Source organism: Cryptosporidium muris, genomic scaffold (assembly GCF_000006515.1).
Source record: "Cryptosporidium muris RN66 scf_1106632373433 genomic scaffold, whole genome shotgun sequence".
In the NCBI taxonomy this organism is placed as follows: Eukaryota; Apicomplexa; class Conoidasida; order Eucoccidiorida; family Cryptosporidiidae; genus Cryptosporidium; species Cryptosporidium muris.
In genome coordinates this window covers 146,657-174,313 of record NW_002196580.1, presented here as the reverse complement: position 1 = coordinate 174,313, position 27,657 = coordinate 146,657, and the positions used below count along the sequence as shown (strand labels likewise).

Below are 27,657 nucleotides of genomic sequence, written 5' to 3'. Positions count from 1 at the left end.
AAATTATATAATCCTAAGATTATAGAGATATAATATCTATATTAACTTTGGTAATATTCAATCTATTTAATAACTTGTTTGGAATAATTAATGTAAAATTCAATTAATGATTTTGGAATGCGAGGTTTAACTTTTCTTTTTGCTTCAATAATATCACTCCATGTTATTGATATGTTTAATATCATATTTGTATTAATATCTGTTGTTTCTATACTACTATTTGAATTATCAGATCTGTTTAGCACTTTTCTGATTACATGCATTGCTGCTTCTCGACATAGCAATGAAATTTCAGCTCCACTATACCCGTCAGTTAATTTTGCCAATTTCTTTATCATTTCATCATAATTTCTTGGAGAATTGTTTTTTATATCTAATAGTTGTAATTCATCAATAGATTGGGTTATATCATCAATTGAAGCTAAAGAATTAGATTTTATATCAAAATCTTTGTTAATTCCTAAATTCAATTCATATTCATTATCACTGATTGTATTGAATGATTGGTAATTAGATATATGCTTTAAGTATATATCTAAAATCTTCATTCTTGCCATTTCATCTGGTAATCCTACATAAATCAATCTATCAAGCCTTCCTGGTCTTAGTAGTGCTGAGTCCAGCAAATCTGGACGATTAGTTGCTCCTATTATAATTATTTGTTTATGAGTAGTTATCCCATCCATTTCATTTAACATCTGAGAAAGTACACGACTTGAAACACTATCACTAGAGTTACTACTTTCTCTACTGGTACCAAGAGCATCTATCTCATCGAAAAATATAACGCAAGGAGAATTTTGTCTAGCCTTTCTAAATACTTCTCTTATAGCTTTTTCTGATTCACCTACCCACTTAGAAAATAATTCCGGACCTTTTACACTTATGAAATTCATCTTACTTTCAGTTGCAACGGCTTTGGCCATTAATGTTTTTGAACATCCAGGTGGTCCATATAATAAAATGCCACTTGGTGGCTTTATTTTCATTGCATTAAATAATTTGAAGTGTACTATAGGCCATTCAACACACTCTTTGAGTTGTTGTTTAACATCTTCATATCCTCCAATATCACTCCACAAAGTCTTCGGTATCTCAATAGATAATTCCCTTAAAGCTGAAGGTTTTATATCTTTTACGCACTCAATTATATCTTCAAAGCTTAACTTTGTCATAATTTCTTTCTCCTTAATAATATATTCACTCAGAGCTCTATTGATTGATTCTTTTATTAAAGTATTTAAATCTGCTCCTACAAATGCTTGGGTCATATCTACAATTGTTTTTAATTCCATATCTGTTATGGTATTTGGAATATTTTCAAGTATAACTTTAAGTATTTCAAATCTTTCTTCACTATTTGGTACTTCAACCGATATTTCACGATCGATTCTTCCAGCTCGTCTCAATGCTGGATCTATATCATTTGGCTTATTTGTAGATGCAATCAAAATAATTTTATTATCTTGATTAAATCCATCTAATAAAGTTAGTAGATATGATAAAATTTTTTTATTTTTATTACTATATAACTGCTCACAATTTTCTCTATTGGCACAAACTATATCAATTTCATCTATAAATAATATACTATAAATATCTTTATCTTGTCTTTTAGAATTTTCTCCAATTTTATGTAAAGAGTTTAATATAGACTCTTCATTATCATCTATTAATGAGCTTCCATTTAAAACTATAAAGTGAACTTCAACAGGAATATTAAAGTTTGCATCCTTTAGTTCTTCTTGAATTAGTTGAACTTCTTCAGCTATACAGCGAGCAATTAAAGTTTTGCCTGTACCTGGAGGACCATATAACAAAATTCCTTTTACAGGAGATACCCCAAATAGTGAATAAATCCGTGAGTAACGTAATGGTTGTAGTAAACATCTCTTAATATCATTCTTTAAGTAATTCATACCTCCAATTTTAGCAAATCCTTGTTTATCACCTGAATTACCTACATTTATATTTTCAAAATTTAAGATTGTATTTGAATCATCTAAATTATCTATAAAGTCCTTATTTAGCTCTAAATCTTGTTTAAAATTGTCTAGATCAAAATCAATCTTCGTCTGAGTTCCTATTCTAATTACTCCTGATTCTGTTTTGTCATAATTGTATATATTAAAATATATCACCTCACCAGCAATAAATATGGGAATTAAGTTGCCTTCAAATATACAAATACCTCTGCAACGTGCCATAATTAGTTTCTGAGTATGTGCATTCGATTTTATCCATTCTGGGCATTTATAATGTATTGTTTCGTTTGTTTCATAAATTCCATTTTGTGTAATACTATGAAACTTTAAATTAATCCTATTGCAAATATCTTTATCTGATATATATTTCTTTAGTGGTATTAATTTTATTTTTGTACTTTCAGAGACATCCTTGATATTAAGATTGTTCAAGACCAAACTTCCCAATATTGCAGTATTCTGTTCTAGTTTAGCTTGAGATTCCAAAATACGCAGAGTTACACATGTCCTATATTGAACATATAATATTACACAAATTGTCCCATTGGCTATTCCCAATTTTTTTGCAGTAATCTCCGAAATTCTTAACTCCAAAAGATTTTGCCTACTAATATCACGACTCCTTAATACTATCAGCTCAAATGGCCATTCAATAATTTCTGGGTGTTCTACTGCCCTATCTCTATGTCTTGCACAATTTACAGACTCGTTTTCGACTACTTTCTTTTTATTTTTTTTGCTCATTTCATCAAATAAATCTTAAGGTAATTCCAAAAATTAGTCTAACAAAGACAGTAGCGCCAGCGGCATTTATTGTGGGAATTTTTCTTTATACATGTGTTTTTTATTTTACCTTTCAAAAGTAATAATGGATGAATTCAGTATATAAATACTAAAGTAGATATGACAAGAAGGGTCATGGCTAATTATTTGATATCTTTTAATTTACTTAATATTTTTTTGTATTCAGAATTTGATTATTACTCAAATACAAGTCCACTTAGACAATATTCATTAAGTAACTTGAAATCTAAAATAGATCAAATCCAATCTCTTAAAATGATATTACCAAATACATACATACTTGGAAAATACAAAAATACTCATTATAAAGTTCCTAAAAATGATCCTGTAATAGACTATTTATGGAGATATATAGTAAGTTACTATAATAAAGAGAATATACAAGAAGAAAATAAAAAATTAATAGAAATACTACATAAATATAATGGAAAACTAGCTATTTCACCATTATATGATATTTCAATGGATTTTTATGCAGCAATTTTAAGATATAACAAGAGGCTCATTACTAAACAGCTGGAAGGTTTTAGTATTCCATACACTAGTTCTATTTTGGATTCAGATCAATTTACTTATTACTTTATAAGTAACTCACCTAATTTAAGTCACTTGGTGGAATTTTTGCTTAATCCTCAAATTTTACACTATAATTGCGGAGAGGTTTACTATAAACTTCAAAAATCTATCATAGATATGATTTATTTGTTATCACATGATGATATATACAAAGATTCAATTCTTTCATATATTATATATAAACTATGGGAAAATGAGAATAATAATAATTTGGAAACTATGACTAGCTATATAGAGGAATATAATTCAAATGAAATGAATAAAAATAAACTCTTTCTTATGTATACAATTTTACTAAGGTTATTACACGGTTGGCTTATTAGTAATTATGAATCTATTACATATAATGATTGTATTTTTATTATTAAAACTTTAAAAAGAGTTTTATCAACATCTTCTTCAGTAGTAACAAGTCATTATCTAAAAGAGTATAACTCAGTATGTAAAATGGTTTTAAAGATTACTTGCATAATTAGCCAGATAAAAGGTGATAATAGTAATTTTTTAGATGATTATAATATAATAAATGAGCTCATTAATATATTAAATACTAAAATTTACAAATTTCAGCTGGATTATAGTAATAAAAGAAGTATGATAGTGGAGGTTTCCAACACAGATCACAATTCATACAATACTACAAACATTTCATTTAAACCTTTATATCAATGCGATATAATTTCGAGTCTAATTGTTTTACATAATATTTCATGTCTAAAAGATATGATAAAAAACTTTAATTTCAATAAAATAGCAGATCTGATTCAAGTAATATTCTGTCATATTATTGATAAATATTTAGATGTTAGTACTATAGATGAAAGAGAAAATTTGGAGAATGTCTCACAAAGAAAGAATCAATTAATGAAATTATTAAATAACAGTGAAATTGAATATATATCAAATAAGTTAATTCAAATTTTAATGGGCGAAGAGCTAAATGAAAACTGCATAATAGCACTTATTAAATTCCTAATATACAATGATAAAGAGAAACAAGTGAAGTGGGAAAATATTAAAATCCTGATTTCAAAACTAAATATTAAATTACAGATATCTATGATAAGTTATTGGGTTCAGAAAATGTCAATGATTATTGGTACTAAAAAAAAAGTTTCTATTGATATAAAGGAAGCTCAAAAAGAAATGACAGAATACTTTGAGACTATCAAAAATGATTTAAATGGAATTGTAAATACTTTATTAGAATTAGATAAATTTGAAATTAAAGCAAATATTTACAAATATTTTGATATTCTGCATATATGTGATATCCTACTTGCTAGTTGCTTAAAGTTTATGAATTGCAGTGAGCTAACTGAAAAAAAGCAATTATATACAGAATTTTGGAATATTTTTGAATATTGTATAACTTTAGCAGGAAGTATATGCCCAGTTATAGCAAATAAGAATGATATAGAGAGTGGTGGGATAGCTATAATTTCTAATAAGTACCAGGGATCAGAATTGGATATAGAAAATGAAAGACGAATAAATCATATTGATATAAATGTAATTAAATCTTTAACCAAAAATCTAGATGTTGCAATTAAGAAAATTAATGATAAACTTATTTCAAATCAAAAGAATTCAGATAATTTTCCCTCTGTAAAATTTTATTTTGAGATATTGAAAACTATTCATAATCTAAGTATACTTGAAAGAAATTTATGCAAAGTCAACTATTTAAGTCAGTGCAATAATAAAGAGAAAGATTACATTGGTTTTTTATTAGATGGACTTTATCCATTTAATATTCCTGAAACAACTCTACAGTATGACAAAATTCTATTTAGTATCCCAAGATTACTTAACATTAAGGAACCATTTGATACTTGTAGTGAACAACATTTTTGTTTGGGTTCAGATAGATTTAATATTATTTTTATTCATGGATTAAATGGAAGTGCATTCAAATCTTGGAAAATCCAATCTATTGAATATTCAGAAAATTATAATGAAATTTTTAGGGCCCCAGTAGTATTACAATCTGATTTCAACCGAGATATTAACTTTTTCAAGGAAATCCTTCAGAAAAATACCACATTTGCTAATTCAAAAAAAACTTATATAATGATTCAATTTTTAAAAAACTGAAGTCTCTGGAAGATTATAGTATATGGCCGAGGTTACTATTAGGATATCCGTTTAGCTCAAAAATTGGAATTTTAGCATTTGATTACTCTACTGAATTATTCAATTCTACTTTGTTTTCTCTACCATCTTCTAGTAAAAAAGTAGACAAAAATTTAGAATATATATCAGAAAATCTATATCTAAAGCTATGCAAGGCAAATATATTAGAACAAAATGAATCAGGAATTGCAGATATAAGCAATTCGAAGAATCTTAAAAGTGAGTCTAATAATCCCTTTCCTAAGAATAAGAATAGAAAGATAATCTTTATATGTCATTCAATGGGAGGTTTACTACTTAAATTAATGCTTCTAAATCATCCAAACATTATTAAATCAACCTATGCAATTTTTTTTTTTGGTACTCCTCACTTTGGATCTGATGTTGGATATAGGAGTCTCTACATAATGAAACCTTTTATTTCACAGTTTACATTACAACTTTCTTCCCATCATAGCCAAAAATATTTATTGGAACTTAATAATTTATTCCAATCTACATTATATTCTATACCAAGTGATGAACGCCCCAAAGTATTTTCATTTTCTGAATATCTTCCTTCAAAATTACCCCTAATTAATACTAATAAGGTTGTAGTTCCACCAAATACTGCTAATCCTTCTATTGGTAATTTCTATGTTTTGGGTACAAACCATACAAATATTGCGAGGTTGTGTCTTGACATTAATGACACTCGTTTATTAATTTTATATAAACTTTTATATGATAGGGAAAAATAAGTATTTAATAGTAAATTTAAGTGAAAGCAAAATTCTAAATATTTTAGAATATATAAGTCTTATATAAAGATTAATTTCATATTACAATATATTACATATTTTTAATTATTTCCGAAATCCTAATAGGTATTACTAGAAATATATTCAATTACATATGAAAAACGAAATACAAATAAGTATCGTTACATAAAATATCACAAGTATTACTATAATCCACTTATTTTATGGAAGTCTGTATTCCAATTTTGTAACCTTTCAATACGACTACGTGCAAATGAAACAAGAGTTAATGATGAGAGGCATTTAATCAATACCAAAAAAAGCCAAAAAGTAAATATAAAACCAATTCCAACTGATGAATATAAACGCTTAAATGGAATAACACATATAAATAAAACTGTCATTGGTAAAGACATAAAACCAATACGTCTGGCTGGAATATATGGAAATGAATATATATTCCTTAAATCATTTGCAATAAATGTTATTTCATCTTTTTTATAATTCTTTTGAGTTAAAGATACGTCAACATCTAACCCAATAGTATTAGATTTAAATATGCCAAGCGAACCTTGATGTGATACGCTTTTATTTACATTATCAAAATTACTAAACAAAACATTGTTATCCACTTTTATATGATCTAAATTAGAGTGTAAATTTTGTAATTCCTTATCATCTTTATATTTAAAATTTGGTATACTTGAATTGTTAATATTAGAATTTTTTGTACTATTCCTCATAAAATTGAGGGCAGCTTTAGAACCTCTTACAAGTAGCAGATCTCCAACTATAGTTTCTACATATCCATTATAACATGATGCTTTAATTTTATTAAATTTTACAAGAAATGAATGTTTAATCCAATCTATAAAAACTTCTACAATATATACAATAATTAGCCATCCAGTAACAGAAATAGATAATAAACTTGCTTGTAATCTAGTAGCTGAATACATTCTAATGAATACTATACATGCATCACAGCACAATTGAAATCTTTCAATTGCATCAGCTGCTACAATAGAAAATAGTGAGACTGAATTGTATGTTTTAAATACGGTAGATTTGATTTCTGAAAAATTATTAGTTATTACAATTAGAAACATTGTATATTCAGAAGAGTTTATTGAGATATTTAGAGCTAGACCACGAATCATATGAATTGAACAATGTATAAATACATAAGCTAAAACTGATATATATAATAAAAAGGGAGATACTATTTCCTTTGTTTCTCTAGTAGGTAGTGATATTAGCCTATATCTAGAAAATATTATAATTATACTTTCCAAATATGAATCAACAAGATCTCTGCCAAGTGAACGCCACAACTTTTCTAATACCTCTAGCATATTAAATATCACATATAATTTCATGAGACTTTGACCTCTTATATAGTGGTAAAAATATGATATATCTATCATGCCAAATAAAAAAATATCAACTACAAGGACTAAAAATCGTCCTATATCTGTTATTTCAGTTGGTGATAGTGTTAAATAAGGATATGATATGCTCCAATCATTTATACATGAAGGATTCGATATTGAAATACAAGATAAGGAGTTATCCAAACTTAATTCACTATTTGAGCTGTTTGTATCTTTTAAAAAAATACCTTTTATATATCCAAATAAACTTATATTTAACTTTGGAGTTCCAGATTCTTTAGTGCAATTAAGAGATCCACAAAAGGATTTCTGGGGAGATATTTCTCTATTAGTTAGAACACAGTTATTTAAGTTTTTTGACATAGTATTATTTCTAGATGAGAAATTGATATTATTGGATATGTTGCAATGATCTAAATCACTATTTTGTCCATCTATCACTGAACATGATTCTCTGTGTTTTGGTGTTGAAAATTCCCACGTATGAGTCCTATGCTTAATTGAACATTTACTTAAAGTATTTTCATCAAAACTAAGACTTCTCATTTTAAATATACCAAATATATATCTGTATAGTGTTATAATTAGTATAAGTAATATCTTAAGAATAAAAATAGATGCATTAATTGACAAAAATGTTAAATCATATAGTATTGAATCCAAACATACGAAAAAAGATAATTGAATAGCATTTTCAATCCCTTTAGGTACTTGTATTACTTCCTCTAAAGTATTTTTAGGTATTTTCATACCATCAAATGGATCAGTATCATCAAATGTTACTTTTCCATTTAAATCTTTATTTAGAAAAAAATTATCTACTGATTCAAATTCTTTATAATTTAAATTATCATCATTGTCTTCAATATTTTGATCTATATCTTCTTCGGTAGAATAATTTCTTATTTCAGACCATATAAATTTAATTGTTGACAATATATTTCTATCCTTAGTGGTTATTTCAGATAAATACTCAATTTCTGAATAAATACTAACAGAATCACTGCTATTTGTAGATTCTGTTGTATAATTTGCAGGTATGTTCATAGTCCCATTACTTTTTATTGATAAGTTGCTACTAATATCTGAACTATTTTCTTGCATATTTATATTAATTTATATAACTAATTATTTCATTACTCTAATATTATTTATTATTAGTTCTATAATTGTTTGAGATCTTTAGAAAGTCCTAAACAATACTATCACCGCCTATCGTTTATACTGGATTAAATTATAATCGGTACCTACATATTTTCAATACGTGAGATATCTTTTTTTTTATCTATGTACTTATACTATTATATTCACATTAACAATCCTTTATTATAAAAAAAAAAAGAACTAAGAAAGTGTTAATGACACAGACACTAGTATAACTTATAGTTCTAACCATGTTGATGGAAACTTCTAGGTCTATGGAAGGCAATCCAAACAGTAGAAACACTTGTTGGATCACCTACAACAGCAGTAACAAATTTTAAGCAACAAAATGATTTAAAAGTAAATGTCACACCAGCAGTCCATGCAATAACTGCACCTGCTGAAAGTTCTAAATGTTCATTAGGTTGTAAAGTATAACGTATAAAACTATCATCACCTCTTAAGTAAATAACATCGATATCATCACTTGTATTGGCACTTTGTCTTGGAGTATATTCAAATTTATTACAATTTTTATAAGGGATTGATCGGCTACTAATTCGGGCTCTCGTTATATCACCAGTAATTACGTGCCCAACACCTTCTCTGGTATATAGAATTCCAAATTTTCTCATAGGAACAGGGAAAAAGCGCATTTCAGGCGCAGCTGAATCTAATACAATCAAATTGTTAGGTTCTGAAAGTACGACATCAGTTAACCACCACACTGAGTGTTCAACTTTCAAAGCCATATTAGAAAATAGAATTTTTGTAGGAGCTTCATAGCTTAGTTTCTCATCCTTCTTAAGGCGTAGTATTAACTTACTACCATCTATAACGGCTCTAGGTAAAATTGCTGCATTACCTAAAGAGTCGTCAATTATACTGTTCCCACTACTCTTATCTGACATTTATTTTGTACTTAGGTAGTATGTCTATATTATCTCTTTATTATAAGAAAAAAATATGTGATGTAGGTACCCCGGGATTGAAGACAGCCCCTAAGATTGTTACTGGCTATATTGTTACACTGATTATATGCGGAAGCGCCTTATTAGCTTCAATTACAATACTTTCGATCCTTTAAAGTATATATATATATATATATATAGTACTTTAAATAATTTTATTATATTTATAGTAGAACATGTTTGAAATGTTTACTATTGTAATGTAATATAAGCCACGTATTCACAATATTGATTATAAGAAACTTAATTATTTGTCTTCAAAGTAAATTAAGATATATTACAGAATTATCATACTTTATAAGGTACAAAACTTCAAGGTTTTTAAGAATATTCTAATTTAACTTTAAAATTTGCACTAGTATATCTTATTAAGAACCTGTAGCAAATGCAATATATTATTCCGCTTGCATGCTTCTAATACCGGCACTATACATGCATATAAATGGCGCTACTACATCATTTTTTAAAAAATTTCCCACATTTTTTCTAGTTACAATTGAAATATTTTACCAAATAATAGGGGTAATAAAATAATGTAATTAATCAAATAAATCAGATATCTGATGTTAAGTTTTACAGATATAGTATCAGATGGCGATCTGGTTGATATTTCAAATTTGGATGAAAATATAGAAGGTACAAATTCATTTGGGGTTAGCTTTTATGAAGATTTAGCTGAAGTCTCTAATGAAGATAATGGTAATAGTGGAGAATTAAATATCTATGGGGCTAAGGTTGTGGAAGAGATTTCTTTTACTGACAAAGTAAAGTCTATTCTTGGAAATTATTTGTATAAGCATTTTGATTTTACTGGAAGTATATATGAAGTACATGATATTAATCTCGGATTTTGTGGTGATAATATAGGTAAAGGGAAATTAGAAATGGTCAAATTAACAGATACTAAAAAGGCCTATGGTTTATATTGGAATGGTCAATTATTAGATTTCCTTACTAAGATAACTTTGAGTAACAGAGGAAATCATGCCTATTTATTTCCCATTGATTTCATTACAGATATTAATATTAAGATATTACCAGATGAATCATATATAAATATAAAGGCTGAATATGGTCTGCAGAAAGAAACAGCTTTTGTACACTTTTCTTTTAATAACTCAGAGCAAGCAAACTATTTATACAAATTACTTATAAAGTGCAAAAAACAAGAATATAAATATGTTGAGACAGAAATAACTAAAGATATTAAGATACATAATAATTGTTCTAATTTAACTGAGATCAATAATAATAAAGTAGAATTAAATTTGTCATCATCATCATCATCATCATCTATAATAAAAAGCTCAAATATAAAAAATACTATAAGTAATGAATTAGATTTGGCATTAATAAGCCATAATATAGATTATTTATCCAATTTTGAAAAAATTAGATCAAGAAGTTATTCAACCAATATTTTAAGTGAATCTGGGAAGTCAAGATCTCAAGGAATGGAGCTATTAACATCACCTATTTCTATACCGTTTTTAAGAGAAACAGAAACACTTAAGAAAAAGAGATATACAATAATTAAACAAGATCAAGATAACTTTCAATCTGGATTAAGTTCTAATGACAGGAATAAAGTAGAACAAGCAATCTATTCAATCATTGCTGATAATAATAATCCTCTAAATACTTACTCGAAGTGTTTATATGCTAAATCGATCATTGATTCTATCCTGGCATCTAGTTATATAAAAAATATAAATAATTCAACTTATATTAATTGTAGTAATTTAAAAGAGAATAATTATACTGATAGCATGACAAGCAATATGCCTGGTGATATGTCTACGAAATGTAAAGGTAAACAATTATCTTTGGAAATTGATTCAATACCAACAGATTCGTTTGAAAATAACTCTCTAAATTATAATAACAATGATATACCCTGTAATCAAGATAAAACATTTACTTGTCCGATCTGTTGTGAAATATATCCTTTAACTAACATCATATCATTACATCCTTGTGGCCATACACTATGTCAATTTTGTGAAAAACAACTGAATGATACACTATGTCCATGGGATAGATGTAAATATTCAGTAAATATTCTATGAGAGGTGTTATTAGTGAATATAATTATAATTAATAATTTATTTAATTAAGAAAGTCATTTTAAAATAATTTATACTTATTGTACTCTTTTATTATATATCTTACTATACTATTAATATCTGTTTTTGTATAAAACATTTCTTTTAATTTCATTTCAGTAGTTTATTGACATCTTGTTTAGTTATTTGTACTGTTTTCTAAAATTGATATAACTGTATTATTTGAATTTTCATCGTTCTCATTCTTACTTTGAGAATTTAAATTGATAGAACGTTTAATTGGAGGGGATTGCCTTGGTAATAGTGGTTGATTTACCACTGTAGATGATTTATTAAAGTTTACCTCCTTCCATTCTTTAACCATATTAAGTGCTTCAATATCAATTTGATAATCTGATATAGCCCAAATACATAAAAAACTGAGTGATGTACTAATAATTAATACAAAAGAAATAGTAAGTCCAACACTAAAATCCAGAATCATATAGTCTTTAGTATACTCTTTATATTTAATGGTTTCAATCAACAATGCAAACGCAATTAAGAATGTTACCAAATTTTCTAATGCTAATAAAGGAAATGTTGATCTTATTGCTAATTCTGATGGGCATAATATTCCAATCATACCGACTATAGATGTGATAACATCAACTGAACCAAATGCTAAGCATACAGCAACAAATATAGGTGACATTACTTTTAACCATGCCACACTACATAATGTTATACCATAAACCATTGGTAAAAAGTAAGACAAAAAAGCCTTAAACTTTGTACTTAAAAAAGTACATAAACATGCCATTTTAGTAAAACAATCAGATATCCACAATATATAGTATATATTTTAAAATAAAGTTGGCATTAGTATATTAAACTAGTTTTCACCTAAATCTTCTATATCTTTTTTGAGCTTATTCTGAGTTTAGATTCAGTTTATTTCCTTTTTTATCCTCTAATAACCTTTATTTATGAAATATTTATATTTGGTCTCAATAATTTCGAGATAGTTTTATTCTAGAGTAACACTATATTGTGTGCAGATAACTAACACACGTGTGTAGGGTGCAATTTCAACAATAGCCTAAATATTATAAAGTGATTTATACTTTTTTAATACCTATTACAAAATTTAAACTTTTATCTATTATGAAGTATTTTATTGTAACTTTCTTTTATATCTTTACTTATTTCTATCTATAATAAAAGTAATTGGAAACAGACAACTTCATTTTAATGAATTTTATTAGGTTATTAAGAAATAATCAATATAAGTTTATAACAGTCAATTTCCACTATTTCGGACTTACTTTTATTAATATTATATACTTTGATTTATTTATATAAGTGTAAATAGTACATTAATATATTTAAATCCATAATAATATTGTTTGTAGATAGGGTATCTTTAAATATTGAATGTGAAGTTAATTATATTATTAATAGATTTACTATTATTATAAGCCTTTCAATATTAAAAATATACCATTTTTTAAATTTAATATAGATTATATAATTCCAAAAAATAGTTTAAAAATTAAAAGTAGCACTATTCTCAATTACCATTATTTGGAAAGTGTGCAAAGATAATAAAATTAAAATTACTTCTTAAAATTTCTAAAGTAATTCTTTATTACCTAATTTTCTAATAGTTTCATAATTAGTCTTATATAATTGAAATGGAGTATTGGCTTTAATGGGTTAACATTAGAAATATTTCACTAGTATTCTTTTTGCGATAAATTAAAAATATATTACAAATTATTCAATAATAATAATTTTTTTTAAATGTTACCATTATTATTTAACATTAGCAAAGTGAAATAATTTCACAAAATTCCCAATTAAAAGTGTATTTTTTCTAGTCAATAACAACAAATTTAATCTGACTATATACATCTATATTTTCAAGTAAAGAGTATAATATCGATGATACTAATGGTTTATTATCGTTTATTATATATTTTTGATTAATAAATCTTGAAAATTGATGTATAATTATGAACTTTAAATACTTAAATTCTGGTAATTCATGAGTGCGTATCAGTACTTCAAATAAAGATCTCTTTTCCTGTAAGTTCTCATTACTTTTCAATAAATCATCCAATACATCTACATATATAATTATAACATTCTTCATATATTTATATTTCAGCCAATCATGTGATTCTCTAATTTTATAATCAAAATCTCTTGGTAATAATAGTAGACAGTAACCTATACTTGAACCTTCCGAAGTATCTTCATATTGATATCCTTCTAGTTTTACCTTATAGGCATCATTTATTAATTTTGTCATAATTATCTTGCAATATCCTATAAGCCACTCATTTTGTTCATAAGTTGACATATTGGATGAGTTACGTATAATTGCTATGTTTGACATTTTGCCAGTAATATATATTTGAAAATCCTTAGTTAAGTCGTTATCTTCCAACAATATATAATATTTCTCTTTTGCCATAAACTTGGTATTTTCATCCATGTTAAGCATGTATACTATGTTACAAGTATAATTTAAAGAAGCCTTAATCCGCCTTTGAGCATTGCGGTATTTTCTAAACTATGAAATACTCCCCATATACCAAGTTCATTAGATATTTTATAATAAGTTATTAACCAAGTACTAACTTCTCTAGTAGAATTTTGCCCTTGTCATCTATAAAGAATTGTTTTGTATTTATCTTCATTTTATTTTAAATAATGAATAGGTGATATATATATATTTTTGTTTAAATATATTGTAACTGTCATTTTTACTGATATTCAAATGCTGCTCATCTTTTTCAAACTTCTTATGGTCAAATTTATATATCTCACCTAGTATATATATCTCAATATTTATTTTTAAGCCGAAAGATCATAAATACTAATATAAATGTATTCACATTAACCATTCTGAACTGGGTATATTAAAATTAATTGCAATGAGAATCTCAGACAATAACAATTTGATTGACAAATTAGAGGTTAGTATCCAAGACTATAATTTAAAGTTTATATAATTAAGTATACTTTTTTTTTGTTCATAAATTCCAATTATTAGGTATTTAATTCCAGATATCGCGATACATTTACATTAGATCAACATTTAAAATATGCAATGATTTATTAAATTTCTTCTTGTTTCATAAAACACAATCTTAGAATATGGCTATAATTTATATATCCTATAGAACCAAGCTAAACAAATATCTAATACTTCACAATGAAAGCATTTTGCTGAGTGCTTTTGATAGAAATCTTGCTAATATGGCAGATACCACTCTTGTGGAAATAACTATTATATAATAGCGTCCTTGTATAATAGGTGATATTAATTGCCACAAAAGCCATAAAGCTGTAATAAATGTAAATAATTTCCATATCTAAGTCAGGATATTAAAATGTGAAACAATTATTTTGTTAACCCTTAAAAATATCGCCACTTACCAATGGTGAACGTTTAAATATATTTATTATAGACAATGTTGTAAGAATACACGTAAATATGACATTAAAGATAATTCCAGCCAAGATTGGAAAATGATTCTCAATCTATAATTCAAATTAAATAGTAAATAATCTGAAGATAACTTGTATAACTAGCATACTAACTATAAATAGTTTACTTACTATTCCATATTTGAATACACTGGCAAGCACACTCACAGCAGGAGGTATGAAGATTGATTCAAATAGTAGACTTAGCACAAAAAAAATATAAAAATAAATTTCATGTTTGAAATATATCCATCTAAGCTGTTCGATAGTTACAGTGCTTATATTCCACATTTCCACTATAGGATTTCGACTTATAGAATATGCTAGAAGTAAGTCCAATTCAGGTGGAATACCTAAAAATAAAGTAGTGCAACTTTTTTGTAAATTTAAATATAATATTTATAATTCAGTTATAGGAGTAAGTAATGCTACTCTGGACATTTACTCATCTCCATTACTTACCTATTTTAGAGTCACCATCTGGCTGTCTAACTATTATTGGTTCTAACATATTCAATCTTATTATCTGTTCCTTAGAACTTGTTACTTTGATTTACTTAGCTTAATATTTATTAGCTTTAAAAGAAAAAAAATAAAGAATCTGGTTAGATCCACATGGGAAATGCAAGTAGTATGCATGTAATTAATGCATGTAATTAATGCATGTAAATATAGATATGTATTCTTGTAAATAATATAAATAAATTTATTGTATTCTCAAAATAAGAGTAATATTTAGTGAATTATTCGTATATATAACTAATAAATAAAGTAAAAATTCACTAGTTTACAAAAAGAAAGCAGGACAAATACTAAATTTATAGCCCAGTAGACTGAAGTACTTCTATAAGTTAGTGATATGTAGACATTACATAAGTTAAAGTAAGGAGGATCTTTATAGAGGTACAAAAATATAATAAATAAATTATATTTCCTTACTATACTCTTTAAAAGTTTCCTAAAGATGTAAGGTGTTTAGTGGAGACTTTGACATTGTTGCAGCGCACTTGCCATGTGGGCAGTTAATTTACCAAGGTTCTAATATTGAATAACTTTTCTAAGAAAAGTAAACAAAAACAAATAAAAATGAATCGAAATTATAAATAATTCTGACTTGACTATATAAGAACTGGCCTTTTTATAATGCACACATCTTACTCTAATCAAAGAAGAAAGCAAGTGGATGAATGTGCTGAATATGAGTTTGATAGATCTAACAGTGGTTCTGAAAAACTAGATGTTACTCCACATCCTATATCAAATTGTCTATCCAATAAATATGAGAATAAATGCTTGAAATCGGATAATGCAAAAGCAATAATTAAAACAGAATTGGCAAATATGAAGCGTCGAGAGCTTAAATTTGCTAAGGAGATGGCTCTTACAACTGATACAAGAAGATTAAAACCTGAAGTATGTCATTCAGATGAATTTTTCAATAGTGACAGTGAAATAGAATCTAGATCAGAGTCTGAAATATCGGGTGGAGTATTGACAGTCGGAAGTTTGGATGATGATGTTACAACACCATCACTAGAATCTAATTTGCAAACTGAAAAAAGAGTGCCTTTATATAATAAGAAAATTAATAAAAATATAGAGAGTGTTATCAGTATATTAGACAAGATTTCTAAGAATCAAGAGAAGACAAATATAATAAACATGGGGTGTGAATATGATTTTAAAGTAGTAGCTGAAGATATTAAGGAGTGGTTGATTACATATGATAAGATAATATCAAAAACTTCTGTGATTAATGCAACTGGTGAAGTCAGAACAGGTGGCTTGTCTAAAGCTACTCAATCTAATACAAGTAATAAACTTTTATTATATAAAGATCCTCCTAGTATAAATATCATAAAGTTTAGTTTACAAAGTGTAAACAAACTGAAAGCCATTTTAGGGTATTGCCTTTTACTTGTAAATGAGAAAAATAATGAAAAGAAATATATAAACAAATTGCAAAAATCGTACAATGTTGTTCAACAAGATAATATAAAACTATCTCATGCAATTAGGATATTAGAAAAATCTAGAGCTATTAAGGAACATCAGTATATTGGAGAAATAAAAAACTTAAAGGGAAGTAATAGATCTAAAGATGAAAAGTTAAAAAATGAAATTAATTTAGAAATGATAATACGAGATAATGATTTGCCAGCTAGAAATCAATCTTTAAAACTTAATAAAGTAAGTAAAGTAGTTAATTTAATGATTGCTGAAAAATTCAGTAGATCAGAAGGGGAAATTGGTCAAAACAATGAGATATGTAATGAAGAATTTCAAATAAATTTAGATAAAGAATGTATATTAAATGGGCCATTATCTACAGTGGATTCAGCATATGAACTATGTCTAGTACGGAATGGAAGATATAAGGATGCTCAAAATTATTGTGAGGGAATAATGAAAATAACTCAAGAATACAATGGCCTTCATGATCGTACTAGAAATGAATATATAGAAAGATTACTTGAGAAGCAAAAAGATCATGAAATGGAGATAAAAATGATGGTAATGAGCCATAAAGAGTATATTGATAAGATGAATGAATATTTTATTAAAGAAAAAGAAAATATATATGAAGCACATGATAAACAAATAAATGAACTAATGCAAGAAAATAAGAGGAAGATAGAAATGTTGAAATCTGACCATCTACTAGAATTAAGTTTAATGCAACAGAAATATAAACAAGTTATGTCTGATAATATTAAAGAAAAAGATCATTCAATAAAGGCAATGAAATTGAAATTTGAACATGTACTAATAGATGTAGAAAACAATAAGGATCGTGAATTATTAAGTACGCAATTAAAATATGAGGAACAAATAACAGAACTAAAAGAGCATTACAAAAATATAATTGATCAACTACAAATAGAAATGAAAAGAAAAGAGTTGATATTCGAGGACGAGAAGAAGATGTTGCTGGAGGAATTCATGATAACTCACAAGAAAGAAGTAGATACATTAAGAGAGGAAGTTAAAAATCAGTGTATATCAACCAATGACAGTAAAAATCCTAATATACTGTCAGGGTATCAAGATTACCCAAAAATAAACGGTAAATTTCCACAAGAATATAGTGATCAATTCAATGATATAGTTAAGAGAATAGACACTTTGGCATATAGGAGTTCTACAAGTCAGTTGTCAACCTCACTACCATCTAATAATATTGGTAATAGTAATCCTTTTTTGGGGAATAATTGAGTTAATATTTAATTTAATAATTATATAGGTGCATAGATTTGTTAATAAGCTCTTCTTAATTGGATAATTAGTCAGCTAAATATCAGTGGCGCTACTCACAACTAATTAACGTATCGTACAAGTATATTTAAGGCGCTAGATATTTGGTTAGTAATTGTGGGTTAAATCATTGTAAGATACTGGTGTGGCAATTATAGATTTTTCAATATATACTCTTTAAGTATTAATTTAACCAACACTTAAAAAATATTACTGAAATGTCTAGTGTTAATCCTACAACGGCAGGGGACCAAGCAGTACAGTCAACAACTCCTAATACTGGTGCAGAGTTAGATATTGCATCTTCAAACATTGGCACTCCATCTGTAACGTCATTTTCATCTATTCGTGACAATGTCCAGGATTGTATTGTAAATTCAATAAATTCGGTACTAGATCAATCTACTGAGTACAGTGCATCAGGTAAGATTTCCTTTTTTAATTAGCGCAATATACATTCCTTAAGAAAATAAGGCCTGTTTATAAAAACACTAGGTGGCAAATAACTAACTTTCCTTGAAATTCATTTTTCAGATGTTACTACATGGGTTGATTCAATAACTAGCAATTGTCTAGATAATCTACGTAAATTGAGTGAAAAGTTTAAATATATTGTTAGTGTAATGGTACTACAGAGAAGCCCAGCAGGCTTCCATCTATTCACAACTTGCTATTGGGATCAAGCAAATGATGGCAGCGTGACCCATCGTTGGGATAACAAGAATCTACATTGTGTAGTTGTTGTATATGGTGTAGCATACTAGTCTTAATGAAGAGAAATAGTAGGGAATCCAATCAAATAATAAAATACGATATATTGGACCGAAGATTAATCAACAGTTAGAAAAATAGCTATTAGGAATAAAAAAGATCAGCTGGATTATAGAATTAATATTATTCATGCTTTAAATCAGATACTTTGAAAATAATATCCTTATTCAATAGCATATATAATCGAGGTCTGTTGAGTACTAGTTTGTCTAATTTAATTCCCAACATATTAAGTATTCACATTAAGATTATATATCTCATTCCTACTTCTCATAATTGATAGTACTTTATCAATTGCAACCAAATTATCTGGGTTTACCCTGGGGTCTCTCTCTGTTCCTACCTTGTTAGTTCCCTTCAAGGTGGAATCCCTAGTTGACTTCTTTTTAATCTTTTTATTATATTTCTCCTCTAAATTACTCCTATTTATTTTAGGTTTGTTAATTCTATCTTTATCGCTTAATTTGACATTACTAACATCTTCTAAAGAAACAACTTTTTTTTTATAAGTAGAGTCATCTGAGATCTCAGAGTTTAATTGAATTCCATTTCTCTTTTCCTTACTTTTTACCAACATCAATTTAGATTTATTATTCCATGATATACTAACTCCATCCAATAGCTTTATATGACTAATTATTTTATTAGGATGTTCATTTATTCCAAAAGAAGAAGCAACATGACCTAGGTGTAATTTTTTAATGCAAAATACTTTTGATAGTTCATTATCATAACTACAATAGGACCTTATAAATGCCATATATGCTCTTCTAGCCTTATTTAATAACTCGCAATGAGTATCATATGGGTCCAATGTTAAAATTTTATTTATAATGGAATAGTAAAATCCAGGAATATCATCAATCTTCCCACTATTTCTATTTGATACAATGAAACCCTCCCATATAGTCGTATTGCTTAGCATAATTATATCCTCATTATCGCTTAATATTCCATATGTCTTCAAAATATCTATGTATTCCTTTTCGGATGGTCGTAAAAATATTATCCCAGTGCCTTTTTCTCCCATGCGTGCAGTTCTACCAATTCTATGTACATATTCTTCTATACTTTGTGGTGGATCAAATTGAATAACTAAATCAATTTTAGGAAAATTTAATCCACGACTTGCAACATCAGAGGTAATTAATATGCTACTTTTTTTGTTATTTTCAAATGACTTTAATTGTCCAATACGATCTTCCTTTGCCATATGCCCATGTAACATATAAATCGAAGCACAATTATCTCTATCTAATATTATTTTTTCATCATTAAACTCATCATCATGGATTGAGTTATGAAATATATAACTTTCAAACATACTTTCATATAATTCCTTTAATCTGGTGTTTGTAGTTAGCCATTTATTTCTAGATTTAGATGTTAAGTCAAGATTGTCATCTAAGCTACTAGTATATTTTAACGAGTCATTATATGATTCATTAGAGTCATCACTAGAATCATCACTAATGTTAGTATCATTCTTTCTCCATCTTTTCTTATTAAATGGCCTCCCTTTATTTACTGCATATTTAAGATTTTCAAATTTACTTTTACAATTTACCCCATTATTTTGATTTTCAATCTTTGAATTCTCAAGGATCTGTATGAATTTCTTAATTTTAGGTCCTCCTTTAATCAATATATCTGAGGGCCAACGTATACTTTGCAAAATTGCATAATAGTACTCAACTACTTGTGTACTTGATACAAATACAACTATGCGCTGTTTTTTAATTGTTCTAGATAATAATAGAGAAATTAATGCTGGTATTCGATATTTATCTTGTATAATAACACACTCTTGACTTAAATTTATTGGAACAGAAAATATTCCCTTTACATTGCTATTGAATGTTTTATTGCTTTGACTTGAATCACTTGGGTATTCATTCAATTGATTTTCATATTTAATTTCTTTGTATTGGTCAAGTATAACCCACTGAGGGTCATTTTTTAAACAATACCTTGCTAAATCTTCTACTGGTTTAGATAAAGTAGCAGATATTAAAATCACTTGCCTAGAGATTTTTTTGTTAGCTTCATTATTATTAAATTCCTTAAGTTTATCATGTTTAATATTTAACAACATTGAAGAATAATCTTCAATCTCATTATCAATCTTAGATTTCTTTGTATTCAACTGCTGGTATTCTGACAAGCTACTATTATTGTTCATTATATGTAAATATATTCTTTTAAAAGTAGATCCAAAGCCTTCTTCTAGTAATCTATCAGCCTCATCTAAAATTAAAGTCTTCAAATTTGCTGTATTAAAACAACTAGTTGAGTCGATATGATCTAAAAGTCTTCCAGGAGTACCACCTAATATTGTTATGCCTTTTCTTAAACGAGCTTTTTCACTTTTTCGTTTTTCACCACCACATATACTCCCAACTACACACCAAGGCATTTTTTGCATTAATTTCTGAGCTGTTCTCATGGTTTGTATACAAAGTTCTCTTGTAGGTGTTATTATTAATATGTAGGTTCCATTACTCCGTTTTATTGAGTTGCTATTATCTTTTAGTAGTGATAATTGAATTGCAGGTACTAAAAATGACAAGGTTTTACCTGTACCAGTTGGTGCTCTAATTAGTATATCTTTCTCAGTTAATACTTTCGGTATTACTATCTTCTGTGTTCTAGTCATTTTCACAAATCCTAGATTTTCTAATTGATTTAATAATCTTGAATCGAGATCCTTATAAGAGTTGAAATTATCAGTATATATGCTTTCATTATCACCATCAATATCTTCTATATCATCTACTTCGTCTTTAAATTCTATAATATTGGGAATCTCCTTTTTTGACATCCTTCTCCTTATTTTCTATACTTCCAGTTTTTAGGTGAAGTTAAATGTCTGTTTTGACATACCGCCATTAAGATTGGGATAGTAGTACTTTGTAAGATAACTTTAAAAAGACAATAATGTTTTCATTAAAGTTCCCCAAATAAATTCAATTTCTTTGTCATATCAAATAATCACACTAAAAATTATCAGTAAATAAACTCCTTGTTCCAGTAAAATTTTGTAGGTTATTACATACTGTTGTATTTTTGAGGATAATTATTCATTTAATATCTTAATTAGTTTTTTTATAAATTAAAAAAAGTTTTTAAAGTATAATTTACAATTTTCATTCTATTAAATTATAGGAAATTTATTTTTCTATATTCAAAGTTCCAAATTCCATAATACAAAGTGAAAGTATATAACGGCAATAATTTATATATTAAATCAGTATGTTAAACATTAATTTTTACATTTTAAATTTCCTACCTCTATCTATATAAAAATAAATGTAATTTTTATAGTAAGAAAATTTACCTTACAATTGCATGCATGTAGATACCGGTATATAGAAAGTTGAGTTCTTTACTCTGATTTGCTGAACTCAAGTAAATACTTTCACAAATTTTAATATTTACTACTTTTAAGTAATAAATATCAGGATATAACACAAAAATATTTTAAAAGGATTGAGATAGAAACAATATCTTTCAATGGAAATCCTAGCTTAAAAGGCCACTATATTTCAAAATACTAAGATATATATTAATTCATCAAAAAAACAATATTTTAAACCTACTAAAAATATGCATATAATTGTTATTCTAAAATTTCCCAAAATAAAAAATGATATTGCATAGCTTTACGCGGAAAAAAAAATTTCTAAAGGATATATTTTGAGAAATTTACTAAGTTATTTCTAATACAATGTAAGCTAATTTGGAAATTAAAATAAAATATTAAGAATTTATAGTAGCCTTTACATATATTAAGAATTATAAATAACAAGAATGTGTAATGATAAAGTAAATAAAGATGGGTATTTGTTATTATCTCAAAAAGGTGATAAATCCATATTAGTCAAGTTGATCATTTCATTACCTCCAGAGTTTATTAAATATTTTAATGAAAATACTGGGGAATCTGACCAAGGTGTCCATTCTATCCTATCATTTGCAATGGTTAGACAACCTAATGAGAAGGTTACCTCTTTTCTAAGAAGACTATCAATTAACTTTCAAAGGCATATAAAAACTTCTTATAATAGAAAAGCGAAATCTATTAAATTACCCTCAAAATGTTCTAATTTTAATATAATATTTAGGATTATTAAACCTGATGGGGAAATAATTAGTGATAATGATAAATTTGTTTGTAGTGATTTATTAAATCCAAAAGTATCCTACACCTTAAATATTGAGTTTTTAGATATTAATATTCAAGAAATATTTTATCCAATTTTGTCGAACATCCCAATGATTGAACATGCAGTAATTAAGAGCGATATTAGGTGGGGATCATCTATAGTACCCTCAGTAACATTATGTAATGGTTCTATTGAAGACTTTATATATGAGTGGTATGTTAAAGAATCTTTGAATAAAGATAAAGAAATGTTAAATAACAATTTGCCTTCAGAATTACCAAAAGATACCATTGTAATATCTACTGGTTTTATATGTACTTTAAGTCAAAAAATACTAGAAGATTTGAGGAATAAGTATGATTTGAATGTACGATTTAACTTAATTTTACGAATAACTAATAAATTATTTTCAAACAAGATGTTACAGTATATATACTATTGTGGTAGTATATTAGAACCTATTCATAATATTTGGCGTGAAAAAAGAATCAAGAACTTTATTAGAGGTTTTAACGAAACAAATCAGGAAGATGAACAAATTCGGTTAGTCTCCTTCAATATTTTAGCTGATATATATACCCAGACACCAAAGGCACTAACTGAAATGTATATCAGTTGTCCACAATATGCTTTACAGTCTCAATATAGAAGAAGTCTAATAATTCAAGAACTGATAGATTTAGATGCAGATATCTTGTGTCTTCAAGAAGTACAATCTTCTACATTTGTACAATTTTATCAACCAATACTTGCTTACTATAATTATAATGGGTGTATAGCGGAAAGAGACAAAGAAAAGGGTGGAGTTGCAACTTTTATGAAAAAGGATAAATTCAATATTATTAATTCACACTGCATTCATTTTAATTCCAGATTTATCGAAAATTATCCAGATTTAGTAGAAAAAATAAGTATTATGTGGCCTCAATTTTTCACAAATCTTTTTTATAATATTTCAACAGTATACCAATTTACTATAGCTGAAAGCATATATGGTTCGATGTATTTAGTTATAAATACTCATTTATTTTATCATCCTAATGGTGGACATGTTAGAATATTACAGATTAAATTATTAATGGATCTTGTGAAGGAATATCTTGAAATAATTAAGCAAAATTATCCAGGAAAGGTAGTATATGTACTATTATTTGGTGATTTTAATTCCCTTCCTAATTCTGGTTCAAGAAGACTTTTGCTTGATGGCCATATTAGTTGTTTGCATCTAGATTGGAATGATGCAATGCTATATAATAATGGAGAAAATAATATTTCTTCATCTAAGATATATAATTTGGAGTCTTCATTTGGAATTGATATTGAAGTACCATATACTTGTATTGATCTCTTTAATCTCAATACTTATAAAACAGACTGTGTTAAGATGAAACATACTATAGGAACCTCAAATACATATTGTAAAATAAAAGAAGATCAGGATCCTTGTTTAATTTATCCATTCACACATTTGGTTAGTGGATTTTCTGGTCAATTAGACTATATATACTTAATCAAATCCAAAGATATAGAAGGTACTATGATTGAAATAAACAGATATTTATCTCCAGTTATTGAAGATGATCTTCAACCTTACAAAATGTTACCAAATCCTGAATATGCCTCAGATCATATATCAGTTGGTATTGAGTTAACATTTCAAACCAAGAAATAATTATAAGAGAATCAAAAAAAATAATAATTGTTTAGATGATTTAGATATTAATGAATCATTATGGTTATATTTATTACATTGTGAGTTTATTGTAAGAAAATCTCTTTATTTTTTAATCTTTTAATTATATTTTGTTATTAAACATGTTTGCACACAAGCTTGTGTGCATAAAATTTGTAATTCAAATTCGACGCAGATTAATTTATTTTTTTTTGTGAAGTTTCTGCTATTTATAATTAACAAATTATAATGGAGCATGACTATGTTAGAAGACCAGTTGTACTACAGAAGATGCAACTGGAAGCAAAAAGGCTATTTACATTTGATAAGAGAAAGAATTATAATGAAGAGAGAAAAAGTGATTTAAAATATTTCAAACACAAAAATTCTTTAAGAATGTCTGAGTGTCAATTTAAACAGCATATAATATTTCCTCCTCATCCTAAAAAAGTTATTTTACCAATAATTGAAAATAATATAATGCTACTAGCTGGTATTGGGCTTTCCTTATTGAACACAGATATTGTATCTATTAATAAAAATTTGTTGGATATAATTTCATTAAGGTCATTCACATCTATAATTATTATACCCTTCATATTATTGGAGATTTACCTTTTGAAATCGGAAATTACTGGATATTTGGTTGGTTCATATTCTTACTCAAGGCTACTTTGCGATAATTCAAAGATAATTAAACTTCTAATTTTTTGGATGAGCATCTCTAGTATTGCATTTATTTTACAGGTATTTATGGAATCATTAATTCAAAAGGAGTTTATATTTCTATGCCAACCTTTTTTACCTCTTTCTACTTTATTTATACTTCTAATTATTGTATTCTTGCTTAGAGAAAAAGAATATACGAAAATATCTAGTCAAAATATTACAAACGAATTGAAACAACCTAATGAAGAATATAACGTGTTAGATAAAATAAATATGGAGATTCTTAATTTGAGGAATGATTATAAAACTACTCACTTAGTTAATCCTGTTTCATTTCAACAATTTACTTCATTAATACTATGCTTTTTAGCAACCTTTATGTTGACACCTATACATGCTATATTGGAAATATTATTAGAGAATAAATTATCTAAATCAACATATTTGAGCATGATACCTCTACTAATTATACCTGTAATACACGACATTTTATTTCACTTAATGTGCAATAAGATATATAAAGAAATTTTTCAATTCTACAATGATAATGTAAGATTAACCAATGAAGTCAAGTCAGTGGATTTGAGTAAAAAGTTATGTCATGCCTATATTCATTTATTTATGACGTTTGGACAGGTACTTATAGTTTTCCCATGCTTCATTTTATTTAGAATATTATTGCAAAACAACATAGGAGTGAATATCAATAATTTATTTTTAGTTATAAGTAGTACATTTGACTTAGGTATAAAGGAAACAACGGCAATTATTTTTTCAACGATTGCTATTATTGGATTTTATCAAAGGTGCAAAATTAATACAACTGAAGCATATGGAATATTTGGATTAGTTTCAATGAAAACATTACAAATGGTACTTGAAATATGTATAAGAAGCGAGAATATAACAATTAGTAGAATATTATTGAGTTTATCTATAGTCATATTTTCAGTTGGACTACTAAGAATACAGTATATAGTTTCATTTTTCAAAATAATCTATTTTTATTTTAAATGGTTTTTAGATAATAATAAAGTGAAAGGGGATATTAGTTATCAACGAATTATATTTAGAAATCAAATTTGCGATCAATCAAAAGTAAATCAAAGCTCATCCACTTTTACCAGATCAGTAGCATCTACTTTTAAGAATTATGAGAATTGTACTATTGCAGAAGATATTCCACTTTTTAGCGATGAGGATTCAAAGTTGAAAAGTGAGAATTTGCTTGAATATAACTCTTTTAATTTGAATAATTTAAAAAGTAAGAAAGCAATTGCCTATGACAAAGAGAAAGAATATCTAAATGATGAAAAAGTGCATTTAGAGGTACCAAAAATGGCTGCAAAAATTGTTATTTTGGCAACAAATTGCAAGCAATAGACTTTTAAAGTAATTACTACATAAAGAATAAAATAATGGAGATTATGATACGAGAAAAATGAATATATTAACTTTTTGTGATCTAGAATATTAATGTAAATCATATTCGAATATATTGGTCCGAGAATATCTTGATATTAATTGTTTAATAAGTAATATCAATTGACTGAAAGCTGCACTATTTACAAAGTTGAAATATTACATTTTAAAAAAATCATTTTAAATTATAGATTATGAAGTAAAATTTAAGGTAGTATATATAATAAGATACTATCCAAATTAATAATAGATATTTAAATTCTTTTTCCAAAATACATACTTAATACATGCACTATATAACTCACACATAACTGGAATAAAATGGAATTATTTATATTTTTTTTGTATTAATCAGTTCTAAATATGTAGAAATTCTATGAATGTATGATGAATATTATGTAATAATA

General features: G+C 26.7%; 12 protein-coding genes across 12 annotated transcripts, besides 24 other annotated features; 6 read left to right on the top strand and 6 right to left on the bottom strand.

Annotated features, from left to right (window-relative positions):
• Positions 1 to 12: part of a sequence feature (AT_rich) that runs on past the window's edge.
• A 50-nt stretch (positions 13 to 62) lies between these two features.
• On the bottom strand, positions 63 to 2,729 carry CMU_031630 (ATPase, AAA family protein; the record flags this gene model as incomplete). The annotated part of the gene is made up of 1 exon (XM_002142335.1): positions 63 to 2,729. The coding sequence occupies one exon, from the start codon at positions 2,727 to 2,729 to the stop codon at positions 63 to 65; it is 2,667 nt and encodes an 888-aa protein (XP_002142371.1).
• Positions 1,502 to 1,532: a sequence feature (AT_rich).
• Positions 2,730 to 2,903: 174 nt separating the features above from the next.
• On the top strand, positions 2,904 to 6,241 carry CMU_031620 (uncharacterized protein; the record flags this gene model as incomplete). The annotated part of the gene is made up of 2 exons (XM_002142334.1): positions 2,904 to 5,345; positions 5,465 to 6,241. 2 exons carry the CDS (start codon positions 2,904 to 2,906, stop codon positions 6,239 to 6,241), a joined length of 3,219 nt encoding a protein of 1,072 aa, XP_002142370.1.
• Positions 6,199 to 6,226: a sequence feature (AT_rich).
• Positions 6,242 to 6,276: 35 nt separating the features above from the next.
• Positions 6,277 to 6,352: a sequence feature (AT_rich).
• A 95-nt stretch (positions 6,353 to 6,447) lies between these two features.
• On the bottom strand, positions 6,448 to 8,739 carry CMU_031610 (eukaryotic membrane protein family protein; the record flags this gene model as incomplete). The annotated part of the gene is made up of 1 exon (XM_002142333.1): positions 6,448 to 8,739. The coding sequence occupies one exon, from the start codon at positions 8,737 to 8,739 to the stop codon at positions 6,448 to 6,450; it is 2,292 nt and encodes a 763-aa protein (XP_002142369.1).
• Positions 8,738 to 8,795: a sequence feature (AT_rich).
• Positions 8,796 to 9,023: 228 nt separating this feature from the next.
• CMU_031600 (uncharacterized protein) lies at positions 9,024 to 9,689 on the bottom strand (the record flags this gene model as incomplete). The annotated part of the gene is made up of 1 exon (XM_002142332.1): positions 9,024 to 9,689. One exon carries the CDS (start codon positions 9,687 to 9,689, stop codon positions 9,024 to 9,026), a length of 666 nt encoding a protein of 221 aa, XP_002142368.1.
• Positions 9,690 to 9,867: 178 nt separating this feature from the next.
• Positions 9,868 to 9,889: a microsatellite.
• Positions 9,890 to 9,893: 4 nt separating this feature from the next.
• Positions 9,894 to 9,918: a sequence feature (AT_rich).
• Positions 9,919 to 10,312: 394 nt separating this feature from the next.
• On the top strand, positions 10,313 to 11,818 carry CMU_031590 (uncharacterized protein; the record flags this gene model as incomplete). Its single annotated transcript, XM_002142331.1, has 1 exon — positions 10,313 to 11,818. The coding sequence occupies one exon, from the start codon at positions 10,313 to 10,315 to the stop codon at positions 11,816 to 11,818; it is 1,506 nt and encodes a 501-aa protein (XP_002142367.1).
• Positions 11,021 to 11,043: a microsatellite.
• Positions 11,446 to 11,483: a sequence feature (AT_rich).
• Positions 11,819 to 11,833: 15 nt separating the features above from the next.
• Positions 11,834 to 11,891: a sequence feature (AT_rich).
• A 102-nt stretch (positions 11,892 to 11,993) lies between these two features.
• CMU_031580 (uncharacterized protein) lies at positions 11,994 to 12,617 on the bottom strand (the record flags this gene model as incomplete). Its single annotated transcript, XM_002142330.1, has 1 exon — positions 11,994 to 12,617. The coding sequence occupies one exon, from the start codon at positions 12,615 to 12,617 to the stop codon at positions 11,994 to 11,996; it is 624 nt and encodes a 207-aa protein (XP_002142366.1).
• A 505-nt stretch (positions 12,618 to 13,122) lies between these two features.
• Positions 13,123 to 13,188: a sequence feature (AT_rich).
• Positions 13,189 to 13,239: 51 nt separating this feature from the next.
• Positions 13,240 to 13,355: a sequence feature (AT_rich).
• A 195-nt stretch (positions 13,356 to 13,550) lies between these two features.
• Positions 13,551 to 13,602: a sequence feature (AT_rich).
• Positions 13,603 to 13,673: 71 nt separating this feature from the next.
• CMU_031570 (uncharacterized protein) lies at positions 13,674 to 14,297 on the bottom strand (the record flags this gene model as incomplete). The annotated part of the gene is made up of 1 exon (XM_002142329.1): positions 13,674 to 14,297. The coding sequence occupies one exon, from the start codon at positions 14,295 to 14,297 to the stop codon at positions 13,674 to 13,676; it is 624 nt and encodes a 207-aa protein (XP_002142365.1).
• Positions 14,298 to 14,526: 229 nt separating this feature from the next.
• Positions 14,527 to 14,555: a sequence feature (AT_rich).
• Positions 14,556 to 15,505: 950 nt separating this feature from the next.
• Positions 15,506 to 15,528: a sequence feature (AT_rich).
• A 148-nt stretch (positions 15,529 to 15,676) lies between these two features.
• Positions 15,677 to 15,702: a sequence feature (AT_rich).
• Positions 15,703 to 15,983: 281 nt separating this feature from the next.
• Positions 15,984 to 16,006: a sequence feature (AT_rich).
• Positions 16,007 to 16,202: 196 nt separating this feature from the next.
• Positions 16,203 to 16,228: a sequence feature (AT_rich).
• A 210-nt stretch (positions 16,229 to 16,438) lies between these two features.
• Positions 16,439 to 18,511, top strand: CMU_031560 (uncharacterized protein; the record flags this gene model as incomplete). The annotated part of the gene is made up of 1 exon (XM_002142328.1): positions 16,439 to 18,511. The coding sequence occupies one exon, from the start codon at positions 16,439 to 16,441 to the stop codon at positions 18,509 to 18,511; it is 2,073 nt and encodes a 690-aa protein (XP_002142364.1).
• Positions 16,864 to 16,894: a sequence feature (AT_rich).
• Position 18,512: 1 nt separating the features above from the next.
• Positions 18,513 to 18,538: a sequence feature (AT_rich).
• A 161-nt stretch (positions 18,539 to 18,699) lies between these two features.
• Positions 18,700 to 19,724, top strand: CMU_031550 (Tctex-1 family protein). Its single transcript, XM_002142327.1, has 2 exons — positions 18,700 to 18,973; positions 19,085 to 19,724. The coding sequence occupies exons 1-2, from the start codon at positions 18,769 to 18,771 to the stop codon at positions 19,312 to 19,314; spliced, it is 435 nt and encodes a 144-aa protein (XP_002142363.1). The 5' UTR covers positions 18,700 to 18,768; the 3' UTR covers positions 19,315 to 19,724.
• On the bottom strand, positions 19,551 to 22,142 carry CMU_031540 (DEAD/DEAH box helicase family protein; the record flags this gene model as incomplete). The annotated part of the gene is made up of 1 exon (XM_002142326.1): positions 19,551 to 22,142. One exon carries the CDS (start codon positions 22,140 to 22,142, stop codon positions 19,551 to 19,553), a length of 2,592 nt encoding a protein of 863 aa, XP_002142362.1.
• Positions 22,143 to 22,393: 251 nt separating this feature from the next.
• Positions 22,394 to 22,485: a sequence feature (AT_rich).
• Positions 22,486 to 23,064: 579 nt separating this feature from the next.
• Positions 23,065 to 23,093: a sequence feature (AT_rich).
• Positions 23,094 to 23,131: 38 nt separating this feature from the next.
• On the top strand, positions 23,132 to 25,159 carry CMU_031530 (endonuclease/exonuclease/phosphatase family protein; the record flags this gene model as incomplete). The annotated part of the gene is made up of 1 exon (XM_002142325.1): positions 23,132 to 25,159. The coding sequence occupies one exon, from the start codon at positions 23,132 to 23,134 to the stop codon at positions 25,157 to 25,159; it is 2,028 nt and encodes a 675-aa protein (XP_002142361.1).
• Positions 25,160 to 25,263: 104 nt separating this feature from the next.
• Positions 25,264 to 25,301: a sequence feature (AT_rich).
• Positions 25,302 to 25,408: 107 nt separating this feature from the next.
• On the top strand, positions 25,409 to 27,211 carry CMU_031520 (uncharacterized protein; the record flags this gene model as incomplete). Its single annotated transcript, XM_002142324.1, has 1 exon — positions 25,409 to 27,211. One exon carries the CDS (start codon positions 25,409 to 25,411, stop codon positions 27,209 to 27,211), a length of 1,803 nt encoding a protein of 600 aa, XP_002142360.1.
• Positions 27,212 to 27,404: 193 nt separating this feature from the next.
• Positions 27,405 to 27,440: a sequence feature (AT_rich).
• Positions 27,441 to 27,657: the final 217 nt, after the last annotated feature.

Excerpts from the sequence above, each read along its gene's own strand:
- CMU_031550 (XM_002142327.1), top strand. The coding sequence starts at position 18,769 with ATGTCTAGTGTTAATCCTACAACGGCAGGGGACCAAGCAGTACAGTCA. Across the intron at positions 18,974-19,084 it reads TACTGAGTACAGTGCATCAG|ATGTTACTACATGGGTTGAT; the intron begins GTAAGATTTCCT and ends TTCATTTTTCAG.